Source organism: Tachypleus tridentatus, chromosome 8 (genome assembly GCF_004210375.1).
Source record: "Tachypleus tridentatus isolate NWPU-2018 chromosome 8, ASM421037v1, whole genome shotgun sequence".
Classification (NCBI taxonomy): domain Eukaryota; kingdom Metazoa; phylum Arthropoda; class Merostomata; order Xiphosura; family Limulidae; genus Tachypleus; species Tachypleus tridentatus.
In genome coordinates, this window is record NC_134832.1 from 37,506,619 (window position 1) to 37,532,146 (window position 25,528).

Below are 25,528 nucleotides of genomic sequence, written 5' to 3' on the forward strand. Positions count from 1 at the left end.
TCAAGAAACAAATATTGCCAGTTTATATTTTCCATAGAACAAGTGATACTGTTGATATTTGTTCACCTCTCACCAGTTTCATGACAAGAATAAAGTGACTACTAATATTCTCTTTTATTTGTGTGCAAAGCTGAAGCAAGTATTTTCATAAAACAGATGAATTTCGTGAACTTCTAAATGCCTTTAGTTACGAGTTCGAAGAAAAGGTTGTGTCAATTTTGCAAGCCAGGTAAATACAACAATATTAGATAATATAAACGTCTATTTGGAAGTAACTGTGGTAATGATAAAGACGGAAGAAAGAAAAACCTAAAACAAAAGGTCTTCCCTCTTACAGATAGGAGGCCTAATTAATTAAATTATTGTTTCTTGAGACAATATTGTCTATGGTTGACACGATTCACATTTCCACTTCCCTCTTGGTTTCCTTTTAATTCCAGTTGGGTAGCTATAAACACAACCATAATCAGTATCAGACAACTATTTTAATAATTCACCCATCAGTTTCTCAATTCGTATGAGTTTCGAACCTGTCCGTCTAAGCTTTATCATTTATTTTAAGCTTTTTTATATGAAGCTCGTTGTCTTCCGATTCTAGTAATTTGGCATACGCGGATAGTTTTAATGTAAACATTACAGCTAACAATGGAATCACAACAAACATCCATGAATGTTTTTCCTACTGTCAGTTCGCAATCGCGTACATAGCGAATACAAATAACAACGATTTGTTGTATTATTTCTACCCCGTACTAATTTCAAAATCTGTTTCACTGAATTACTGTGACATTTTCATGCACTTGGTTTCTCAAAAGCATGTTTCCTTAATCGAAACTACTAACTAGCTTGTAAGGCAACTGCCAAGTTTAAATTTCAAACTGACAGCACTGTCACAGGTATTCTTCATTACACTAAAAGTATAAGTAACCAGCAATACTTCAGAAGTTCACGTTTTCATAAATTAAGAAAATAACTTGTAGGAGAAATATTAACCTAATTAAAATTTTAGTTTCTTATTACAAGAGTGCAAATGAATTTATAAAATTATCAAGAAATACCACGTCTCATACTATCCTTATTTTCTTCCAACAATTACTGATACAGTTATGATACCTATTAAATTGTCTACTGTGATTACATACTAAATATGTATGTAGGTAAACAATTTTAATTCAGTTTCTTCAACACTATAGCCTTTAAATGTCGCCAGAGGGGGTAAATCGTCATTATAACGCTCAATTTATTAAATCTTTTTTATTATTTGACGGTCCTCAAAGTTGCATCACGCTATGATATATTTTAAAGCATGTCAAAATATATGCATGTGTTAATAGTAAACAACTTGTATATATTTTACTAAAATGATACATTGCATAAAATATATTCAATTAGAATATAAATTGTTAACAGCTTTCAGTACTGCAAGTTACAGAACTAAAAGTCACAGTTTTTGTAAAGTGCAGAAAAAGGTGCAACTCCAAAATGAAAGAGTAACTTATGTGTTTTTTGTACAATAATGTATTTTTAATTACGTGTACACTTCATTACTTCAAAAAACATCCATTACTCTTCTGAATCGCTCACAAATCATGATGGCTACGATTATTCTTAACCGCGAAGAACCAGCTTGATTATTTTAAATGTTAGGATAATATTGAGGACTCAGATAACTGATCATAACGCCCATAAATAATTTAAAAATCCAAATTAGTACCCTATACCTAACAAATTTGTTTTTGTTCAGTTCTTAGTGTAAAGCTATATAAAGGTTTGTCTGCACACTGTTCACATTGGATTTTACTGTTGTAAGTTCGTTAAATTAACGGAGGAAAAAAATTATTTGGTCCATGCTAAACCACAATTTAAGTGCGTGAAGTTTGACGTTAATGGATATATTCTCTTACCAGAAATGATACACAAAAGATACGGGTGCATTCAGAGGTATGACGTCAGTGTGAGAACACCTAACAAATGTAATACTCTTTACCGAATCTTTGTTGTAAACTACATGACATTCAATCCTTGTTTTAGGAACTGTTTGATGACATTCTGTACAAGAAAATTTTTAAACTTCTAAAAACAATCTAAACGTTTGGTTTTTCAACACCATTTGATGATCCTTCAAGGAAGACATCGACAAATGTGTATGAATAGAGAAAACAACAAATTCCTACAAGTTTAATCTCAGCTACATAGTTTGAGAACGAGAATAAAGGACGAAGAAGCAAACTGTCAACCAAATACATTCCGTTTTTCTCCATTAGTCATGCATTTGTCTAAAAACATTTAAACACAATTAACATCGATCTATACCACAAAAATATGTACCATAACCTACCTTAAACAATTTATTAAAACAAAACAGGTCACCACATGATACAGTCATTAGTACGATGAACAGAAATATAATAACTGCTGTTCTAATTGATCACCTATTTTGAAGTAAACACTTTGATTGATTCTATATTACAATTTCGCACAAATCCGAATAAAGCACCAGTTCCGTAGAGTTCCTTTGTGTAATGGAATATCACAAAGCTCGCGAAACACGCTAATTACAATTAATACATTAGTTGTAAAATATACTGCTTGTGCAACTTCTTGTTAGTTGTACTTACTTTTCGTAAAACATACTACTTGCGTAACTTTTCTTTTCAGATCTACTTAAATACTTCAATCCTAAAATAACGAACGAAAGAAACAATTGCTACTCAACTTAAATAAAGCTTGATTAGGCTTGACAGCTGATAAATAACAATCGAATTATATGTGTAGTTTAGCTAACAAAATTACTTGAATGCTCACAGAGTTATGAGTTTACGTACTTAGCAATGTCACTGAAAGATGGGGCTTTTATAGCCATGACATACACTTCTAAAATTAATTGTTTCAGAAAAAGAAACAGGAGAAAGAAATGCGTACGTATGTGGAGGATATTCACTAAAAACCTTACACTACAGCTTGCGCCAAGTGTAACAGAATATTCAGACAATTGGTCCAGTCTTGAGCAAAGTTCTTATTCAAAACTCAACACGACAACCTGAACTTTTACATAACATTTTAAAAACTTTATGAAAAGCACACCTTTCCTGAAAATTTCTACACGTTTTGGTTGGTCACACATCCATTATTATCAAAAAGGAAACAGCAATGGAGAACTACTCTTACTGCTTGTATGCCTTTAACTTCTTTGTTATAATTGAAATTAAAATAAAATGTCTTAACATTAATAATGATATTATTAAAAGTACTATTTGAACACGAATGGTAGATTAACGATCAACGCTACGTAAAAAGAGTATGTTTTTGAATTTCGCACAAAGCTACTCGAGGGCTATCTGTGCTAGCCGTCCCTAATTTAGCAGTGTATGACTAAAGGGAAGGCAGCTATTCATCACCACCCACCGCCAACTCTTGGGTTACTCTTTTACCAACGAATAGTGGGATTGACCGTCACATTATAACGCACCCACGGCTCAAAGGGCGAGCATGTTTGGCGCGTCGGGGATGCGAACCCGCGACCCTTAGATTACGAGTCGCACGCCTTAACATGCTTGGCCATGCCGGGCCCGTAAAAAGAGTATTAAATATTAAATGTACAGAAGGTAAATCCAGTAATTCCCATTAAATGTCACAATAATGTGGCAAAGAATGACAGCTAGTATAAAGTAAAGGGAGCATATATTAATAAAAGGGAAAGGTTTATTTAATTGTAATTTTAAGTAAATAAGGAACCAATTTTGGTAATTCATAATAAAACATGTTGTATCATAAAGCATATTCAACCTAGATTTTACGCTTTGCCTAAGATAGAAAAAAAATGGTATTATCTACCGTTTAATCGCGATTTGCGGTTTTTACCATTACTTTGTCCCCTGTAGATGGACCTTCACAACATTTGGCATAACGTTTTGTTGGATCCATGCGGAGATACATGCAAATTCGCGGTTTCACATTTTGTCTTGCAATTTTTATGGGTATTTTCTTAACAATTACATATAATGGAAGCAACTTTTCGTGTCCTTAGATAACCTTTCATCAATCATGAATTTACAGAAATTCTGTCCAATGGGCGGATACTCCTGCATGTTAATGATATAATCACATTAATAGGAAAATGTGGTATCTATAAGATATCATGCAATTACGGTAAAACTAATGGTAAAAAATGTACAAATCTGAAACTTAGATTTAATGAACATCAGCTAGAGTAAAACAGAAAATTAATGAATCGGCGTTAGCTGAGTGTTAACTGGAACAATGTCAAATAGATCAAGTATATCTTGAATATTAAGTATGAACTAAATACAACAATCATTAAGAAATATACAAGGTTGCAGAAAAGTATGGAATCATGGGCACTTCACAGACTTGTCAGACTCCCTGAATAAGAAGTGAAAGTCAATTTTAAGTGCAGATTCAGGTGCAGTGGTCACGAAAACGTTTGGAAATTTAAATTAAAAGAATTGGTAGCATCGGTTATGACAATTTTTTTTTCTTTTTTTATTATGAAGAGCATTAGAAAGGTACATAAACAAGTTCAACAGGATTCACTACTATCTCTACCCTGATGATGATGAGTATGTGACAAGAAGAAATTCATCGGGAAGGCACGGTTCTTTAAATAAAGTGTTTGCACAAGATATCTCCTTCTACAAGAAGCGCCATGGCTGAAGATGTCAGATGTAGTACACAATAAAATGTGCTGATTACAATCCGCAGTTTCCAAACTAGATAAAAATATAGTGTGTTAGGAGTAGCCATATAATCAGTAGAAACCTTAAAGTAATTCTTGCTATGTAAATGATGGGTGCAATACGTCTCTCGCCCATCTTTGCATTTGTTTTCACACCTAACATACCTTCAGCAGATAGCTGGAACTTTGTTACTCTTCAGCATACCATTATCAATCATCATTATTTCCTCCATTACTTTAAGTGCAAAATCGACTTTCAACGTGCGCAGCCACTGTGAATGCGACCATGGTCATGATAGGCATTTTGACGATCCAGCCTACCAGGCCTAACCATGATGTGGTGGCACTAAAAATATTTTTTAGTAATGGCAAGGACAGCTGTAAATAGATTTCCATCAGATCAGAGAATGAAGAATAAGGACTCCAACTTCAAAGAGATAACGAAGAAACGTCGTAGAATTTAATTCGTGAATCAAAAAAATAAAAAAATAACCACTTCATGTGAATGACCATTTCTGGTAAAGTGATGCAGCCATGCGAAACACTTTCTCTGACTACTGGTAACTCCCAGTTACCACCAAACATTATATATTTGAATGCATCTGGTTACGAACTTTCCAAGAGTTTATGTAAACCTCCAAGAAGCAATTACTTTCTTTTTCTTGCCCTGATGTACAAAAAATATCACACTGCATTTGACTGAGAGAGCCATCCTGTATTAAAGTATTATGTAAATGTTAACATTGTTTTATCGAGTTTCTACTAAAAATAATTTCATAAGTTGACTCATCACAGAAAGTACGATTAAGTCGATTATACGTTCCAAAAACAATATCATTTGTTTATACCTTCTTAACAATATCTCTCAACAAGCAAAGACTGAAATATATAATTGCTATTACTAAAAACAAATTAGAAAAGTTCCTATGGGTAAGATATTCATCTAGGAAAATAGAATTGTATTGAAACGTGCCAGAATTAGTGGTAAAAATAACAGTTTGTTTATGTTAACGCTTATACTGAAGTCAACAGTTAGAACGACTTCGGCCAAGAACTGGAGTAGAAAACTTAACTCAAGAGTATCTTTTGTGTTCTATCACAGCCGTCACACTATACATATTACTACAGAGTAAAGTAAAACTAAACGTGAAGTCTTCTTAACTGATAAGTAAAACGAAACTTAAAATACAAAAATCGTTTCCACAAGAAGTGTACTAAAAGCGTTTAATGATTGTATTACAATAACTTTTCAAGTCAATAATATTTAGTATAAGAGAAAGCAGTATTAGTGTATAAAGCAGAGTGAAATCATTACAATGATCATTTTTAACATTCTCCTGTGAAATATTTTGCACGTGTGGTTCTCTTGATGTTACGTTCTTTCCACGTTCAGATCACCGTGAACTTCGCCTCTTCTTTATGTAGCATTAAAAGTGTTTGGCACAGAGAGCTGATAGAATAAATAGGACTATCTAGCTGTCTTGTTGGGAACAGATCGGAAATTCACACATCAGCATCCGGACGTTTTCCAGTATTTTACTAAGTTATATAGGGAACTTTTCATGCACGGTAGAAAACTTATCATTTAGAAAGCGTGTAAACATTACTCATAAAGAATTCATAATTTATGGAAACTCAACATTAGAAATATACGTGTGTGTCTTGAAGCTGCACAGACTAAACATTCATAAAAAAAAAGGGGCACTATTTCTAGAATAATGTACTGTAATCCGAAGAAAGGTTATATTTGTACTTCCCACTATTTATAATCAGGTCCTATCTTTAAACAAATTTTACAGAAAACTAAGAGAGCGGTGTTGTGTTACATTAAAAAAACACAACATAAAGTGAAAATATCTGTGGTTAAAAAATAACAAATAAATAAGATATATGTGAAGAATGTACTCTTCATTCACATAACTTTACTGTTAAATATAGGTATTTAAATTCATACAATTATAGTTACTGAGATTCTGGCTCTTGTATTCCTTCCACTTTTTTATTCCTTTATCTATAATTAAACTAGAAGCAGATAAGTAACAACTATGATTATGATCCTTCAATGAAAAAGACGATACGAAAATTAATTGAATTTAAAAATGATTGATATCGACTTTTTCAATACTTTAAGAACAAAAAATGTATAATGGAAAACTTTTCTACCTTAACAGTGGAAAATCTTACAGGTTTCAATCTGGAACATTTCACGTATCTTCTGAACATACGTGAGAGTTCTGATTAATATGTTTAAATATCCACAAACATTTTGTGCCAACAAAAGAAACATTGTGTAAAGAGAATTTTTTAGTCTTTGAAATAGACGTTGCTGAGTTTAAATAACCGGATGAGTGAAAGACAACTAGCAAGAACTAGTAATGGTACCTTGAGGTTGACGTTGAGTCCAATTAAGCCAGTGGGCTTCAGCGCCAAGGAGATGAAGTGTGACAAAGGAAACCAATACCAGTACTGAGTAAAGACCAACATTCCAACCACTGCTTCCATGTTGGTGTGGCCAGTTCCAGACAGCAAGCTTATACTTACGTTACGTCCACCTATTCAACAAAAGAAATTCGAAACAGTTGTGATTTTAACTACTCAAGTTATGTAGAATATATGAATTATATATAAAACTATGACAAAACTTCAAACTCTCCTTTTCCAAAGTGTTATGACGATTTCATAGCATAGCCTTCTCATTTCCAGAATCCCATGAAAAAAAGAAAAGGATAATATATCAACCACATTTATTACTAACGAGACCTTTCACCTTAATCAGGGTTTATCAAGCCGTCAGGCATATGACAGACAGTGATCTTGTATGTATCATCGATTTTCATGAACAACGGTCATGGTGTGAAAGATTAAGTGAATTTTTAATTACTATCAGTTTTATTTAACTGATTTACTAATCATATTTTAACAGTAGGAATTACATTGTTGTTAATTTTAATTTTGACACCAATTATTTATTTATATTTTTTATTAATATTATTTAAATTAACTTTTCCTACCATTCACAAGAACTGGCGAACCAATAAAAAAAAAACAACTTGCGTTTTCTCACAACATCATGAAACAAGTTTGTTAATTGTTACAAAATGTGAACACCACATACACTATTCTTTCTACGGCAAAATATCTTTGATAACATTAGGTAACAATCATTAGTTCCAAAACAGCGCACTTTACCAAGTATTAACCTTAACTATCCACAATTTGAAGTGATATCGTGTAGTCTATCGAGCAGATGCTATATATATAATAAGATTCAGTGTCTATGTGTCAGATGATTCCTCCTAAACCACTGGTAGCACCAATTTTTAAATGGTACCAAAGAATGTCTCGAGATTTGCACAAAACTAAAAATTTTCACCCCATTTCTCCCAGAGCCTGTGGATTTCTCGAAAACCCCTTCTCCTAAATTACTGTCTCACCAACTTCTAAATGATGCCAAACGAATTGTCTCGGCCACAAAGGTAAAAGCTTTTCACTCAACCAACCCCTTAGTTACCAAAAGCAAGCCTCAAACCCAGCATGATTCAGATTAGAGAACGTAACTAAGTAGGCCTACTAATTACTATTCGTAACTTGATTAAAGAAATGAAATTTGCATTATAACGGTCCTGTAAATGTTTGTCATAGACCTACTGATTCGCTAGTTCTGCTAACATTTTTAGAGTTCTGCAAATACTCATATATAAATACTACCATACTACATAAAAATCATTATGTCTGGTTAACATGAAACTGAAAAGTATGTAAGCGTTCACAAAGAACTTATTATACTCTACTATCTTTTAGTGTCGTGTAGGCAGTCATACACCATCATATAAGCTGGTACGTTTTTCAGGTATTCTGTTCACGTTCACACGAAGACTACTTTATGTAGCTAATATTTTTCTAAAAGTTCTTTAGAGAAACTTTTAAAAAGCTCCAATCGGTTGTCAAAGTATGTTACTGCTTATAGATAATTACTTTCTTTACTTGTACCACTTTACACACTTACTTGCCTTTTAAAAACGTATCACATGTGACTTGTTTAAACTAAATAAGTTGTAAGGTAGAAAATAAGAACATGTGGAAGGAAAGAAACAGAGGACTATATAACTGAACTCTAGATGCAAGTAACAATACGTTAATTATCATACAATCGATGTTCTCATATTTTTGTTTTGATTAAATATCTGAGGTTTAATCAGTTTGGTTCTCACATATTTTTTTAATTCTATGTGTGTCTTTTGGTACATTTGTTGAACGGCAATGCTGTAGAAGTATAAAAACAAAAACAGCAAAAATTAAATAAATTAGATCTGTTTTTCCTGTTTATGAGTTTCAACGTTAAATAGAAAATGTAATAAAAACAAAAGAATAAATACTCAAATTTTTAATTCTTACCTGCATCAATAATACCCTGAGCTAAAATTGCGCCAAATTTTGCCATGACGTCATCATGTTTGTCACTAATCACTTTACTGTAAAGTTGCCGAAAGTCTTTAACCTGAAAAACAATAAAATAGAGTGTATACATTGACTACTCCCTAAAAGATATGAATATCATATACTTTACAGTTAATTCGATCGCTTATGTTTCTATACTTTCAAAAAAACGTGACGTTTAAAAACTACTTTTAAACATTATTAGTACTTTATATGGACACATTAGAAACATTTAAATTATATTAAGGTACATCTCCTTCGGTATCTTACAATTTTTAGAATTTATTCATGTTACGTTTTCAAAACAAACAGAGCATTTTCTAGTTGCTTAGAGGATCTATGAAATCACTCGTAACAAATCAATTTAACTTATGGGTATGTAACACCTGCAGTTAAGGTCACCAGTATTCACACTATTTGCAAAACTTTTGTTTCGTTCACAAAATACTTTCTGTACCACTGATGAAACATGGATGATGAAAATTAGACGCTGGCTGTAAACAAAATGTAAATGTTTACCAAAAAAGTCCTATAAACCCATAATTTTCTACCACATGTCTCAATTAATTACGGAACCGCATGGTCAATATTATTTTCCAAAGCAGCCTTTCTGCTTTAATTATAAAACAAATAAAACATAAAACACTAGTTTATAGGCAGAATAATTACTACTGTTCAAAATTCATGACGGCAACTCAAGTAAAGAGACCGCCAAATTGGATGTAATTTATGGTCATCCGCAACATTAAAAGAGACCTGTTTGTTTACCGTATAGAGCTAAATGAATTCATATGACTATAAATTTTTTTGTACACAGCTTAATTCGCCAAATTATATTTTGCTTTATGAACCTATGGGTAACGCACATATTCTACTTAACAAATTATTATTGGTAGAATTCATATTTTTTACACGAACGTTAAACTCGCAAATTTTATTCTTCCATCTGAACACAACTGTAGTAAACTGAAAACTGAAAATCATTTTGCTCTTTACAGAAATGAGAGTTTTATATGTTTTTTGTTTTTTTTTCAGTTTGATGAACGCTGAAAAGTCACTCTTTATTGACTTTGATATTTCGTAATTTTTAGAAATGAAATCAAATGAAATGGCAATTTCATTTAAATACAAATTTATTAGCCTAATATTAATAACCTTTCAAGTTGCTCTGGGGCCTATTAGGCCCCACTTTTCGTAGGAGTGTTAATATTTTGGTAAAATACTATACATCTTACAGTTTAATATGGAGTAAATAGAAACTGAGAAAAAGCACTTCTCTTATACAGATAAAAGAACAGCAGAATAATGAACTAAATTCCCTTAAATAATTAATTAATGTGGTTAATAATCATATACCAGTCTTGCGAAATGTATAATACAAAAATAATTATTACGTACTAGTAGAGAACTACAAAATATTTATATATTTTTTTTAATACAGAATTTCTAGAATAATACAAACGAATCATAATCGGAGACATCGAAATATGAAGTCCACTTGTCTTAGGCCTAAACTTAATTAAGCTTTTATTTAATACGGCCTATATTGGATATAGATTAATTAACACTTTAAATTGTGTACGTTTTTGTTTGAGTTTAGTTAGGGCTAAACTTTATCGTAACTATTACTATCAATAAATAAACTTATAATGCAATTCGACCTAACGTTAAACCTTTTTCTTAAAAACTTTGATAAGCCTTTAATATATTGCTGTACAAAATGTCTACGTAAGTAATTTAGATCTGCCTTTTGTTTGTATGTGTTGAAGTACCGCACAAAACCTGATATCTAGCTAAACACTTGAAACTTACCTTAGGGCAAGTAACTTCAGTCTGCTGAATCAAAACAAGAGAGGAGGCGATAAGCGCTCCCTGGCGAACATAATTAACAGGATCATTGGTCATTGGTTCCAAAAGAGCAATAGCTTCCTGTAAAAGCAATATTTCGATAAATCGTAAAACTAAAAACTAAAACAAATCAACCTAAATTCATTTATAAACACAAAGATAAATTCTTACCGTTGCGAAAATTAACAACGAGTCTTTGAGTCAATCGGACCAATTGCGTGATTTTTGGTAGCAAAGTATGGTTCACGAGATTCGTAAATACGAAAATGTTGAAATAAAAAGTATGCCTACGTACGTCAAACGCTAGAAAGCAGGTTTCGATATTCGTGGTGGTCAGCACATAGATAGTCCATGCAGACAGCTTTGCGCTCAACTACAAACAAAATCTGTCCAAGATTGTCCGATAATTCAGTAAATGAACACGGTCTGAAGTTAGACGTGTTACTTTTCTGATATTAACATTCCTTATTAGCAAGAACGGAAATTCTTCTCTGGCCTCTTTTACGACTTGTTATTTCTGTAACTGGTTTCTCCCGTTATGACTGTATCAACATCTGATATACTGCTAGCACATACCATATTTCCTTATCTTACACTTGCAACTAAGCTTTGAATTTGATATTTCTGAAATCTGCTGTATGTGGACTGTATGGTTTCTACTTGATCCAGGGCAAAACAAATGGCATACAGTTCGGCAGTGAACACAGAAACTGTAGAGAAAATCCTGTATGCAACCATCACACCACAATAAACCATGGCAGAACTCACAGAATCACGTAGAAATGAGAATAGAAGGATGTGCAAATAATATTCAGCAAAGAGAAGAAGGTTCTTGCCATAGGGAGTATCTGTTTTCCTCAGATAGCTCAAAGAAAGGTTACAGGTTGAGATGATAATAAGTCATGGCAAGATGGGCTGATCAATGGAGACAGCAATGTCATCCAGTGACACACACAAGTCAACAAGTTGCATTTGGATACAAAGGCCAAAAGGAACAATGATAGACAAATCCACAGATAGGATGCTGTGAGAAGAATAGAGAAATAAAGAAAAAAAAACTTGGTTGGTTGATTTGGTGTTTTATGGCACAAAGAAGCTAGGCTATCTGCGCCAAACATCCGGTAAAAAGTTAAAATTAAAGTAAATTTACTAAAATTCATAATTTCTCTGTAGCATAATTGTAATTATCACAACTCGCCAGGAAGATCAACAAGTATGTTCAAAAACCACCGTCAGTCACCTGAAGTTGGCCTTTCCAGTCCTGGTTTTGCGTTATTTAACGTTACGTTTAAAAAACAGAAAACATTACTAAGGTGAACAATGTCACCAACACCAATAACACTGTCTAATGTTATGGACAAACTTTGGGACAGAACATCTTTAAAATAGTGCCATTGTTGAGAGTCATAACGATGGCAATAAAGTAAAATGTGGCTTATTGTGACCTGAGTGTTTTACACAGACAACACACTGGTGCATCAATCCCATATAAAACAAATCTATGAGTTAAAAACTGTGACCAATGCACAGTCCAGTTAGAACAACTTCCTTTTTCCGATCCTTATAGAAGCAAGATGGCCAAACTACAATAAAGGTTTTATTTGGAAAAGCTTGTTTTCACATTGCTTATTCCAAGTCGACTGTCAACTGGCATGGAGCCGAGTACTGAATATAGGACCACAGTCCATGTATGGGACAGGCACAGCAGTGATAGTGCCAAAGCAGATAGATTTAGCTGCGGTGTCGGCGAGCTCGTTCCCGCGAATACCAACGTGGCGTGGTATCCAGAAAAATCGATAGATGCAGATGTTAAAGAGAAATGGGCCAGTCGGTTTTGAATATTGGGGAAAACAGGGTGTGAACTCACGTGAAATGATTCCACAGCCAGTAAAGAATTAAAGGAGTCAATATAGATAGTGCAGTTTGAGTACTGCTTAGCTTCTATGTGTGAAATGGCACATAGTTCAGCAGTGAGCACAGAAACTGTAAAGGGGATTCTGTGCACAATCAGGGAACCACAACAAATGATGGCAGAGCCCACACAGTCACCTGGATTTCGAGCCATCTGTATAAATAGGAACGGAAGGATGGTTCAAAAGATGTTCAGCAAATAACAGACAGTATTTCCAATCGGGAGTGTCTGCGTTTTTTAGATGACATAAAGATAGGTCACATTTGAGGACTGTAAGAAGCCATGGAGGGATGGACTAAACAGTGGATACAGCAATGTTATCCAAAGACAGACCCAATTCACCCAACTGCACCTGGATGCAAAGGCCAAAAGAACCAGTGGCAGATCGTCTGTTATGAGAGAGTATGGCCCACCGTGGAAGAAAAACACAACCTCAGGTGGGATGCTCTGGAAAGTAACGAAGTTTCAAAGCATATAATAAAGACAGTTGCAAATGGTGGAGGTGCAAATAAGGTTTATGAGACTTTATGTATAAGCTCTGAACTGGGAAAGTGTAGAAAGCCTCATTGCAGAGCCAAAGTCCTTGATGATGAATGTGGTTTAGCATCTTTAAGGCTGAGGTCATGGCAGAGCCATAGACCAGTAAGCCATAGTCGAGTTTCGATCAAAATAAGAGCACGATATATCTTTAGCACAGAACATTGATCTGCTCCCCAAGTGGTGGAAGAGAGGGCACGGAGGATGTTCAGTACTCTTGTATATTTGACCCGTAACTGCTTGATGTGTGGTATAAAGGTCAGCTTATGGTCAAAGATAAGCCCCAAGAACTTTGTCTCAGGGACCACAAGCAGCACAATTTAACTAATACGAAGTTCAGGAGCAGGGTGAATACCAAATGGGCAGCAAAAGTAAACGCAGTTTTAGAGTGAGAGAGAAGTTAAAGCCACTTGCTGTGGTCCACTTCAGTAAACGATTGACGGCAGTCAGTAACTGCTGCTCAATATATCTCATGTTTGACGACTGACATGAGATGTGAAAGTCGTGGACATATAGCTTGTTTGCAACAGTAAGATGGAGTTGTTCAGTGATGGCATTAATCTTTATACTGAAAAGAGTGACTCTCAAAACACAACCCTGAAGGACTCCAAATTCCTGTAGAAAAGAACAGAAAAGTGTCAAACCCATACAAACTTGGAATCTCCTGTCCATTAAAAATGTTTTAGTAAAAATGGGCAAATGGCCACGTAACCCATATATATGGAGGTCTCGCAAAATTCCATATCTCCATGTTGTTCCATAAGCCTTCTCAATGTCAAAGAATATTGATATAAGATGTTGTCGTTTGAGAAAGGCTTCTCCTATTGATGTTTCAAGTCGAATCAGATGGTCCATGGTGCAGCACTGTCGTCAGAACCCACACAGGGTGGGCGAGAGAAGGTTCTTTGATTCAAGGAATCAAACGAGACGAGCATTAACCATCCTCTCTAAGGTCTTACAGAGACAGCTTATCAAAGCAATCGGACGGTAGTTTGAAGGAATCTTGGGATCATTCCCAGGCTTTGAGAAAGGTAGGGCAATAGCCTGGTACCAGGCATCAGGAGAAACATTCTCCTGCCAGATGCGGTAAAAAATAATCAGAAGAATAGCAAGAGAAGCAGGATATAGATGGCACAACATTTCATAGTGTACATCATCAGGTCCAACTGATGAAGGGCCACTTTGATTTCTATCAATGCAAGCGGACGATTATAGTTATAGAGACAATTAGTTCGAAATGAAAGAGGTGGTCGCTCTGCCAGCGTCTTCAAGGCTAAGAAGGTTGAGAAGAAGAAAAAGTGCTAGATACCCGACAAATGCTTTCACCTAGAGTATCGGCAATGCTCCGGGTATCAGCTACTTCCTAGCCATCAGAGAGCAAGATCGAGAGGGGGACAGAATTATATTGCCCAATGACCTTTCGAATCTTGTCCCATATGACTTTAGAACTGGTAGTAGAAGATATGCTGGTTGTGAACTTAATCCAAGATTCCTTCTGACTTTGACGTGTTACCCACCGAGTATGTGCAAGGGCCTGCTTGAAAGTGATGCAGTGCGAGAATGTGGGATACCTAGGAAAAGTATCCCAGGCCTGTTTATGAGCTTTACTTGCCATGTGGCAGGCAGGATACCACCACAGACGAGGATATCGTGAAAATCGTGTCGAGATTTTAGGAATACATTGAGCAGCTGCCTGTATAATACATTCAGTCACTGCTGCCCCACAGTCATCTATCGATGGCTCACAGATGATGGCAGGATCAAGTTTTGTGAGAGCAGTGAAAGAGGACCAGTTTGCTTGATACAGCTTCCACTGGGGCATGCGGATCAGGAAAATGATCACTGTCTCGAGGATTATTGTTTACCTTCCAAAAAATGGGACAATAGTAAAGGAGAGCAATTAAGAGATCAATAGCAGTAAAGGACTGACTAGGTGCATGAAAATAAGTAGAAGAACCAGTACTGAAAAGAGAAAGGTTGTGATCAGAAAGCGTACGCTCTACAGATATATCAATATCAGCACTTTCCCAGAGGAGACGATGTCTGTTAAAGTTCCCCAGGATTAAAAAGGAAAATGGAAACTGTTCAATGAGAGCATCAAGATCTGATTGATCATAGGTCTCTCCAGACAAAAGGTAGAGAGAACAAACTGTGATGGTACGACCCAAGGAAACGCGGATGGCTGTGGCCTCCAAGAATGTGTCAAGTGGCAAAGACATGGAGGACACATGCTGATCAACCAAGAGTGCCACCCCTATGTGCACTCATCCATCACACAGCCTGTCATTTCTGTACAAAGAAAATCGCCGAAAGGTGGCTGTATCGGCAAGTTTCAAAAATGTTTCCTGTAAGGAAAGACATAGAGGATGGTAGAAAGCAATCAGTGTTTTGATGTCATCCAGATTAGAACATAAACCTCGACAGTTCCATTGTATCAAGGTGGCCATATTTATTTATGTGTAGGCGAACTGTGTGGAGAGCCCTTCTGTTTACGATTACGTCTTTTTTCTTGACTTTTTATTCAAGGGAGGTCTGTGGACCTCCATGGATCCTGCCCTGGGTCAATTGTTCAGGTCTTTGCTATTAGAAGAGGATTCCAGCGACTGAGGACGTGAACAAATGACCTTTTTGCATTTTGAGGTGGGAGAAGATGTATTCCTGTACCCGGAACCAAAGGAAGTGGATCTCGGGATTTCTTGGAATGTGTGTAAGTGACAGAAATGGGTATTGAAGTTCATGGGTGTTCATCAACTTTTTTAACCATGGAGGTCAAAAGTTTTTTATTTATTCTGAAAACGATTCTTTTGGATTTGTCTGCACTCCCACTGTAGTAGTGGAATGAAGTGGAGCAGCATATGTCCGAGATGAAGTGGTGGACAGCAACTTTCGAGTCTGAAGATAAGTAATGTCACGAATTGTTTTCAAACGCTGCACCTCTTTTTCTTCCAACCGTTCAGGGCAAGAACGAAAGTAGAATGGGTGAGAGCCACTGCAATTGACGCCATGAGTGTCTGTTTCTCACTCATAGGGATCATGGTCATTGCCACAGCAGCGAGTACACGTCAAGGAACCACGACCTGACGTCTTCAAGCGACCGAACCATTGACACTGGAAACATCAAAGAGAGTTTGGAATGTATGGCTGTACTCTGCAATTAAGATAATCTGTCTTGATGGTGGCAGGTGGACGTGGTGATGTAAATGTCAGAATGAGGAAATTGGTCAGCATCGTAATTCCATCTTTGCGAGTGGAGATACACCTCACTGCAGAAACTCCTTGAGATGAAAAACCAGCAAAAATCTCTGACTAGAGGATGTTCTTCAAAACCCTTTCAACAATAACTTCTCGTGATGAATTCAAAGTAGCACGAGGTGTAACCTCAATAGGTATATCTCCAATCGCCTTTGAATGCAAAAGGAGTTCACTGTGTTGATATGTGGATATTTACACCAAATCACAGTTTCTTTACTGATTTTGGAGAGTCAGCAAGTCCCTCTAGTCCCTTCTGAATGAAAAAGTGTCACATCTGTCATAAGGGTTTGTCTGAAAGAGAATGTAGGATAAGCAAATGAGGTATAATAGGTGTTACAGATGTTGAAGAATCTTCAAGACGTGGTTGTCTTCCTATGGACTGTTTTTCACTGTTTTATTTAAGTTTTTATTTGAAGGATCCATAACAAAAATAGGAATATTTCGGTACCCACTGACCCCACCTACCATGGATCCCTACAAGGGGACGCACTGCAATGTCAAAGAAGGACACTGTAACAATGCCAGTGTTTCGTGAGCACAACACCCAAACACGAGTACCAGATACAATGTCCACAACACCTGTTGAGAACATCCAACACTGGTAACCCAAGTGGACCAGCCGACTGACCCAAGAGGGGCCACCCAAAGGCCGCCCCTCTGCATGAATTCAAGGCCAAAGTGTTATGTTAGGATTGGACCCATCATCCACCAGGATCCTCTCCTCCCCTTCACGGGTCGCCACGCACGGCAAATACGTGGGTGGATGTTTAGATCCCAGAGGAGGTAAACTGAAAGAACAGAACCTTCTCTGGAAGGTCTCCTCACCATGTACAGGAATCCACACCGAGGGGGGAAAAAAGGAGTATCATGCTGTAAGATAATATATCACGTGTACAGAATCCTACAGATTAGTTTATAAGGGTAAAAGCATAGTTCCTATATGATGTTTTTACATACGAAGTGTGTATTAAAATGATACCCTTGTTATACTGAAAGTATTGCATTCTCATGAGAACAAGAGCTACTAGGCGAGAAATAGATAAGATATTAAATGCTTAATTTCAAAGACTAAACACATTGATTACAGTTATTAAGACATATAGTAATAAAGTAGTGTCTCACAAAATGTAAAAGTTAATAACACCTGTCAGTGAAAAGAAGCTCTTACAGCACTCTCATTTTATGTAACATATTCAACAGATTGTGTATTTTAAGTCATAAACAATTTCTTTTTTATTTACGAAATGGAAATTAACAATAGCTATAGAAATGCATAAATAAACTCGAAAATTACTTTAAAGTAAATCTCATACCAAAACAATTAGGAGGCATTTTAGTCATCATTTGGTTAAATTATTTGACTTAACTGTTGATATCTGTATCTAGTTTGAAGCTGTTAGATCAGAATGGAAAGTAGCTGGCTAAAAACATCAATTACTGACACTTGAATGAATTTGACTGCCACTTTTATAATTCACCCATGGCCACATATTTTATGGCAATGGGATGCAAGTCATAGACCACTGGATCCACAGATTGGCATGCTAACTATAACATGTCACACAAGACCACAAGAAACAGCAGGAAATTTTATACATGTATTGAACAATTAACCTTCAAATATGATAATAAATACAACATATTTATCATACTAGAAGTTACTATACTGAATTTTACGTCACTGCTACGTTGCACTCTAAAACAAAATCTTGTATTAAGAAAAGCATGTACTTATTACATAACAAAAATTACAGTACTATTTAAATTGTTTTTGTATTCTCACAAGTTTAAACTGTTATTTATTAAAATACAAACTTAAACTAAACAATTCTGTAAATAATTGGTAAGTAGAAATCTTGTGAGGAAGTTACAAAGAGACAAGTTGATATGTGTAGAGCAACACATGGGCTACTTACACCATATACACTGCATAGAAACGAATTCCACCCAGACTTAAGCATTATAAGCACTGAATTTTATCTTTGAACTAGAAAGTAACTTAAAGGGTCTAGGGTATGTATATGATTTAAGAACATATGAGGACCACTTAACTTCATGTTACAATAGACGCCGTTAAATAAAACAATTTTTATGTTCTCAGAATCTATGCAATGCAAAATCACCAGAGGACACTGCATAGTGAATTATATTTATTTACTTTTTAATATTATGTCTTTAGTTATAAAGACAGTGTTAGCACTTTCAAATCAACTATTCTTTATAAACTTAATTAGAAATAGGAAATCTGTAAGATATAAAATTGAAATTTCAGCATTGTAAGCATTTTGCTTAAAACATAACTCAAAGTTGCACTTTTTTGAAGTTTAATCAAGCAAGTCATTTATACAAAAAAATTGTTTCTGAAACGTAAGAGGAGAAAAAATCAAGCATTGAAACATGTGGAATAAACTTTTTAAAAAACACGACTAAAGTTTAAATTGCAAGTAAAAAATGCAGTTGGCATTAGCTGTGTAAAAACTACACGAAAAAAGGATAAACTAGGACTTTAAATTACAAAACAGTCGAGATAAAACGGAAAAGGAAAATAATATATCTAGTCTTGTGCTTTTGCTCCCTTTGTTGAATTTCACGCAAGGTTAATCAAAAGCTATCAGCGCAAGTCGCCCAAATTCTCTTGCGACAGACTACAGAAAAGATCATCAGCCAGCACCATCTCATATTTACTTCTTGGGCTACTCGTTATTTCAAAGGGCAAGCATGTTCGGGTGACGGACTTCAATACAGCGACTCGCACCTTGCAAGTCAAGTGCCCTATCACAAATCTGTTGAATTATTACAGAAATAAAAATGTACTTGCAGAGATAAAGTAAAAAAGAAGTGAAAAAACCAAAAACACTAGGTTTTGGTAGTTGAAAATCTGATTTTTAGTACGAAAATTAGCGAATTTTAAAAATAATTCTGTCTGATGATTACATTCACCGAACTCGAACCCATTTTTGTATTTTAAGTGAAAACTCAGTTTGGAAAAATATCTTTAGAATACAGATTTTTTTTTTTTACAAGTTATAAAATACTGGAAAATAACAATTAAACCTAAATAACACAATGAAAGGAATACAACAGGTAATAGTCAGAAAGTGCACAAAATATAAACTTTAATATACAAAGTTTGAGAATATCAAGATATGACAGAGGAAAAACAAAGTATAAAAGGTAAGCTCAAACAAGTTAATTAAATTAAACAATAAATTTATATTTTATTCGGGAAAAATAACAGAAAAGAAGATCTTTTGTACAATGAAAATACGTGCATTTGGGGAACTTCAGGTGACACTAAATCGGATGACTAGTCACATCAGTCGCATGCGAACCTAAAGTCTGTTCGCTTGAAAACGTATCAAGCAGATGCAGGAAACTTATAGCCAAGTTCTTTTTCACAGTCTGAATACTTGAATCTTTACTGAAACAATACATTGCAGCTGTATAGACTTAAGTTCTATGTTGGTGCTTCAGTTACGCTATACGCTTATTGCTTTGTTTGTTTTTAACAACAAAATCCATAAGTTATACTTTCAACAATCACGAAAGGTTACATGTCTCTTTTCAACAGAATATTTACATAAATAAAACAATTTTAGTTACTAGAGTTGTGTCAGTTAGCACAAAAGTGACTGTCGCGTTATCCATGGAGAATGCTGTTTTATACACATACACGAAAACAGACACTTTCAGATACGATCGCAATTGAAACAACCTGTTGAATTTTATGTTTCTTAGTACATGTCTCGTCTACCTTACAAAACCATTTAGTTAAGCTTTTGTTACTGAAATGTAAAATGCAAATTTTTCTTTTAATAGAACTGTGTTTGAACACTAAATTGGGTGCTCAAGAAATTAATTTTATTTCGAAAGCATCTACTTTCTATTCTATACTAGAAGAGTCGATTTAATCGATTATATACAGGTTTTGATAGTTTCGTTCAGCCATATACATCCAGACTATATGTTGGGTTTTCATTACACTTACACAAAAGTACAAACTTTTAATGTTATTCCTTTTTTTTCTAGAATAGCACGGACTCAGGCTTAGCAACAACATTAGGTGGAAAAATACAGCTACCTGTGTAACATGAATTGTCTTCTAAGGAGTTGCACGGTAAAAATCACTTGAACCACTGTGGTAAATGTAGCAACTAAATAAGTTTTCAACGCATTTAGTGCCCAGAGGTAAGTCTTCGGATTAACAACTCTAAAATAAGGGGTTCTATTCCCCTCGTTGGGCACAGTAGATACATCAATCAAAGGGTGTATACAGTAAAGGAAGACATCTTGCTCCAATCTACCTATGAAATACACTCAGAGCGAAATCGGAGAAAAGCCTGTTCTGCAAAATGAAGGTAACGGTTACGAAAGTGAGCCATTAATCCAAATTGCCATTGCATTGAAGTTTGGCATATATCCTGCTAGAGATTAACCAGATATTAAACAAGAGCTAAGTTGATCAAAGTCCACATGCCTAACGTTAACAAACTTTCAGCCAAGCCTCAAAACTAAAGGCTGTTTTCACAAAAGCAAGGTCATGGAAATCAATGTTCAGGTACAACAGAAGTTTGTAACAATTAACATTGTGACACTAGACAAGAGTTCGTAATTATGCACATACAGATTGACAAGTTAATATAAATATGAACAATGAAGAAAACAATACCGACTAGGTAATTTCAATTAACAATAAAGATTGATGGACATTCTGAAATTTACTTCGACCAATATAATTCACGAAGAAAAATACGTATGTGTAATACAGTACATGTTAAATGAAACGCATTTTTTTAAAATGAATTTTCACAAAATTATTTCCTCAAGTCAAGAAAAATGAACATTGATATGACGGGTATTATCAAGAACTACTGAAGGTTGGCACAATCCGTGTATTAATGATTGAAGATTAAAATGACCAAATAACATTAAAATATCCCGAATACTCACAAGTTCTGAACAAATGTTCTATTGAATGTAATACTGTGTAGTGAGATGCACAGAGCTCTTGTTACAGTGTAAAAATAGACTGAAACGAGTCTATGCTTAACCAAATCAGGGTTTCAGTTCAAGCACATGAATGTAGCCGCAGCTTTAAAGAATTGGGAAACGTATGAAGTTATGAAATTTGAATAGACCATTTACTATCAAAGGCTGAATGATATAGAATAGATGTACTGCGTTATTTACACTAAAGTAAAATCTACAAGAAATAATTAAAATTACATGCTAACTACTTTACGTAATGAAATGACATCTCTACTCTTCTACCTCGAATGTTTACGTAAGAGGTGAAGAAAATACTGAAATACTATAATACACAGATGCAGCTTTCGTAAAAAAAACATGACCAGTGTCATCTACAAAGTTTTTACAGAGCATCTACTGTTAAGGTTTATACATGCCACAAAAACACTAATCATAGAGTGATAAGCTAAATAGCAAAACCAGCCAACATAAGAAAAAGTTTAATCTCTTCCTTGAAAAATTCATGTAGAGGTAATTTTTTTCTGGAATTCTAGACATTATCTTACGTAACCTCCAATACTCAAATTATTAAAGTGCATATCAGATTTATTTTTCCGTGATTCAATCAATATTCATAAGAACCTAGAAATGATACCACAAGTTATCATGCTGTCATGAATGTTACTCACTGTTACTCCAACTCTACTTAATTTTATTGCTAATTTTCTTAACATATAGATTTGGATTTTATACTTGGGTACTTGTAAAACATACATACACACAGTACGAATAAAATAAACAAATTTCCAGTATAAGATAAAAACATGGAAATGTTCACACCATTTGAAAACGGCACGAAAAGGATAGCATACTCCACCTGGCATGTTGGAGATGTAGGTCATTAGGAGAGGAACTGTGTTCTTTCTGTGCTCAACCATATAATATAAAGCACGCATATAAGATCCTTGACACTGTATACATTAACGAACCGAAAACAAAAACCAAAAACACAGGAAATAAACGATTAAACAACCCACTAGTTAGGTGTAAAGACGTGTTAAGGATTGCTTAATAACAAATTATCGTGATCTTACCATTCTTCAGTTCCCTTAGTTTGTACATCCTCTATTTATATAAGTGTACAGAAATGTATGTAGTTTGTTCACTTTTGGTAATAGACAAGATACAGAAACTAAAGAGCTATGTACAAATATATAAACACGTTAAACGGTAAGTATTTAGCTACAATAATTAAACTAACACTACACGCATGTACAGCCATCCCGGCAGTTATACATAATATTGTGTTAAAAAAAGTCCTAGTCTAAAGTTTCTCATTGTATATATTGACAAAACGTTCACAGTTCTTTCCAACAACAGTAAGTTTTTTCGATCGAAGGGATCTTACGAGCAATAAGTGTATTTTATGGCTATAATAAAAAACTCTCCAATGACTAATAACACTTTAACCACGGGTGGTTTCTTTCTAAACTTTTAGTTTTCAACTGCTTGATACTCCAGTCATTCAAAGAAACCCTTGTTTCTTCTTTCTTCAAATGTACAATCATCAGCCCTGTTTCAATGCCATCTTACGGAAGGCATATTAAACTATTCACTGTTTCGATTATATTTATTAATATAGGTATAAAGGTGTTCCTTTGTATTGTCACCTTCACACGTTTTCGACCACTGCAAATCAAATAAACACAACCATAAAAACGCTCAAATACTAAATAAAGAAACAAACATAAACAAACACAAAATTAAAGAAGCCTTACTTATACCTATTCACTGTTTTGGTTTCCACAGTAGAATTTTATGTTTTAATTTTTTCTTGTATAAATAATTTGTATGATTTTTACATAATACTTTTTAACATATAACATCTCCTTACATACACAATTTAAAACAATGTAACACCAGGAAAAATCTCAGGGTCGAAGGGCAAATCTCGCATGCATTCATAAACACCTTCTCCCTCCTCTTCGGTCACTCTAAATGAACAGTTGGATTTACCATAAGATTATAATGCTCCCATGGCTAAAAGAGCGAACGTATTTAATGATGGTATGAACTCTACTAGCAGTGTCATTTGTTGACTATAATATTTAAACAATTAGTTGCATCTTTCGAATACGAAAAACACGTGTAGAAATGGGGTTAAACAGTTGTTGCTACTATTTGTTACACTCAAAAATAATCATCAGATTTCTCGATAATATGAATAAACTCGTGTGAAATTAAATTTATATCCTATTAAAACTTGCGGGTGTTGAACCTAGTATAGAGGCTTGATACAAGTAAACAGACATCCAACTGTGGTAACACCAGTTAGCTCTGGAACTATACATATCACTTGCAAAATATATGGTTAATAAAGCCCTTTAGGCATACATTCGTTTAGATATGTGAACAATGTCAGCAATTTGGGTCTGTGTTACTGCAACTAATTCATGGCACAAAAATGTGTATTTGGGAGTTCAAAGTGGATTTACTGAACGCCTCTAGTAAAGAATGACCAACAATTATTCAATGAACTTCATGTCCGAAAACTGACCAAATCATGGGAGAGGTCTGATATCTTTACTCTCTTTCCATCGTAAAGTTTATGTATAAGAAAACGGTTAAGATGACACACGCTAATTAGTTGTCTTCTTTCTAGACTTCATCTGTCGATATTTAAATCCATACGTGGGATGATTCATCCCAAGTGTACACTACAGTTAATTTATTTAAAATATATGACGTAAAAACCTACACATTCATATACATCCTTTAACTTGTATAATCAATGAATCACAGCTTCTTCACTTACACTATACAGCTCTTAGCCCGCGCACACGTTTATTTTTTGCTAAGTTACTTAGGAAAAGGAAGAATCAGGGCATCATTTGTTGATGTTTGTATAAAACACTTTTTACTTGTAGAACCAGTTAGTTATTTTGCCAAGCACATCAGAATAGACACAACTTTTATGAGTGTTTTAAAGTACCTACTGTTGTCACAGTGAACCTATATATTGTCGCCGAATGTCGACAAATGTACCCTTTTGAATTGTTTTTATTAGCGAAACAAACATATGTATTCTGAACGACATACTACTGAATATGTAGATGCATCTACAACCTTTTATTCATTTGTGAAATATATGAATGTGTTTTTGACAGAGAGGCAGCAAACAAAACTTAATCGAACGACAAAAGGAATACTTGGAACTCACACACACACACACACACATTTATATATACAGGTTTAAGTAATGTTATATTAACAAACCCCTCGTGAGCTCGTGGAGAACATTTTTGTTGAAAAAGAAACAAACAACACCCAATACTAGTTTTATTTTTTGGACATTTTGTTACTGGCTAAAGAGAAGACACTTCTCGCACTCTTTTAGCGTCAGAGCTGAAAAAAATTATTTGAAGTGGTATTTAAGTCTTACGACACATCACAAGCTCAGCGGCCAAACACAAGAAGATTGTTTGTTTTGTTTGTTTTGAATTTCACACAAAGTTACTCGAGGGCTATATGCGCTAGCCGTCCCTAATTTAGCAGTGTAAGACTAGAGGGAAGGCAGCTAGTCATCACCATCCACTGCCAACTCTTGGGCTACTCTTTTACCAACGAATAGTGGGTTTGCCGTCACATTATTGCTGAAATGGCAAACATGTTTGGTGTGACGGGGATTTGAACCCGCGACTTTCAGATTACGAGTCAAGCGCCCTACTCATTTGGCCCTGCCGGGCATACAAAGGATTGTCTAGAAGGAAAGCAGGTAGTCAACACCATCCACCGGTAACTCTTGGGATAACTCTTTACCAACGAAGAGTGGAATCAACTGTAACATTAGAAGGTTGAAAGAGTGAGCATGTTTTCGA

At 34.8% G+C, this 25,528-nt stretch overlaps 1 protein-coding gene across 1 annotated transcript in view; it reads right to left on the reverse strand.

The window, feature by feature from the left end:
• Window positions 1-25,528, reverse strand: part of Rpn2 (Regulatory particle non-ATPase 2) — a 243,293-nt gene that overhangs the window by 16,141 nt on the left and 201,624 nt on the right. Inside the window, exons 19-21 of the mRNA XM_076448295.1 lie at window positions 10,946-11,062; window positions 9,092-9,194; window positions 7,079-7,248 (exon numbers count right to left, since the gene is read on the reverse strand). Of these exons, the coding sequence (XP_076304410.1) occupies window positions 7,079-7,248; window positions 9,092-9,194; window positions 10,946-11,062 (390 nt within the window). The remainder of the gene's footprint in view (window positions 1-7,078; window positions 7,249-9,091; window positions 9,195-10,945; window positions 11,063-25,528) is intronic.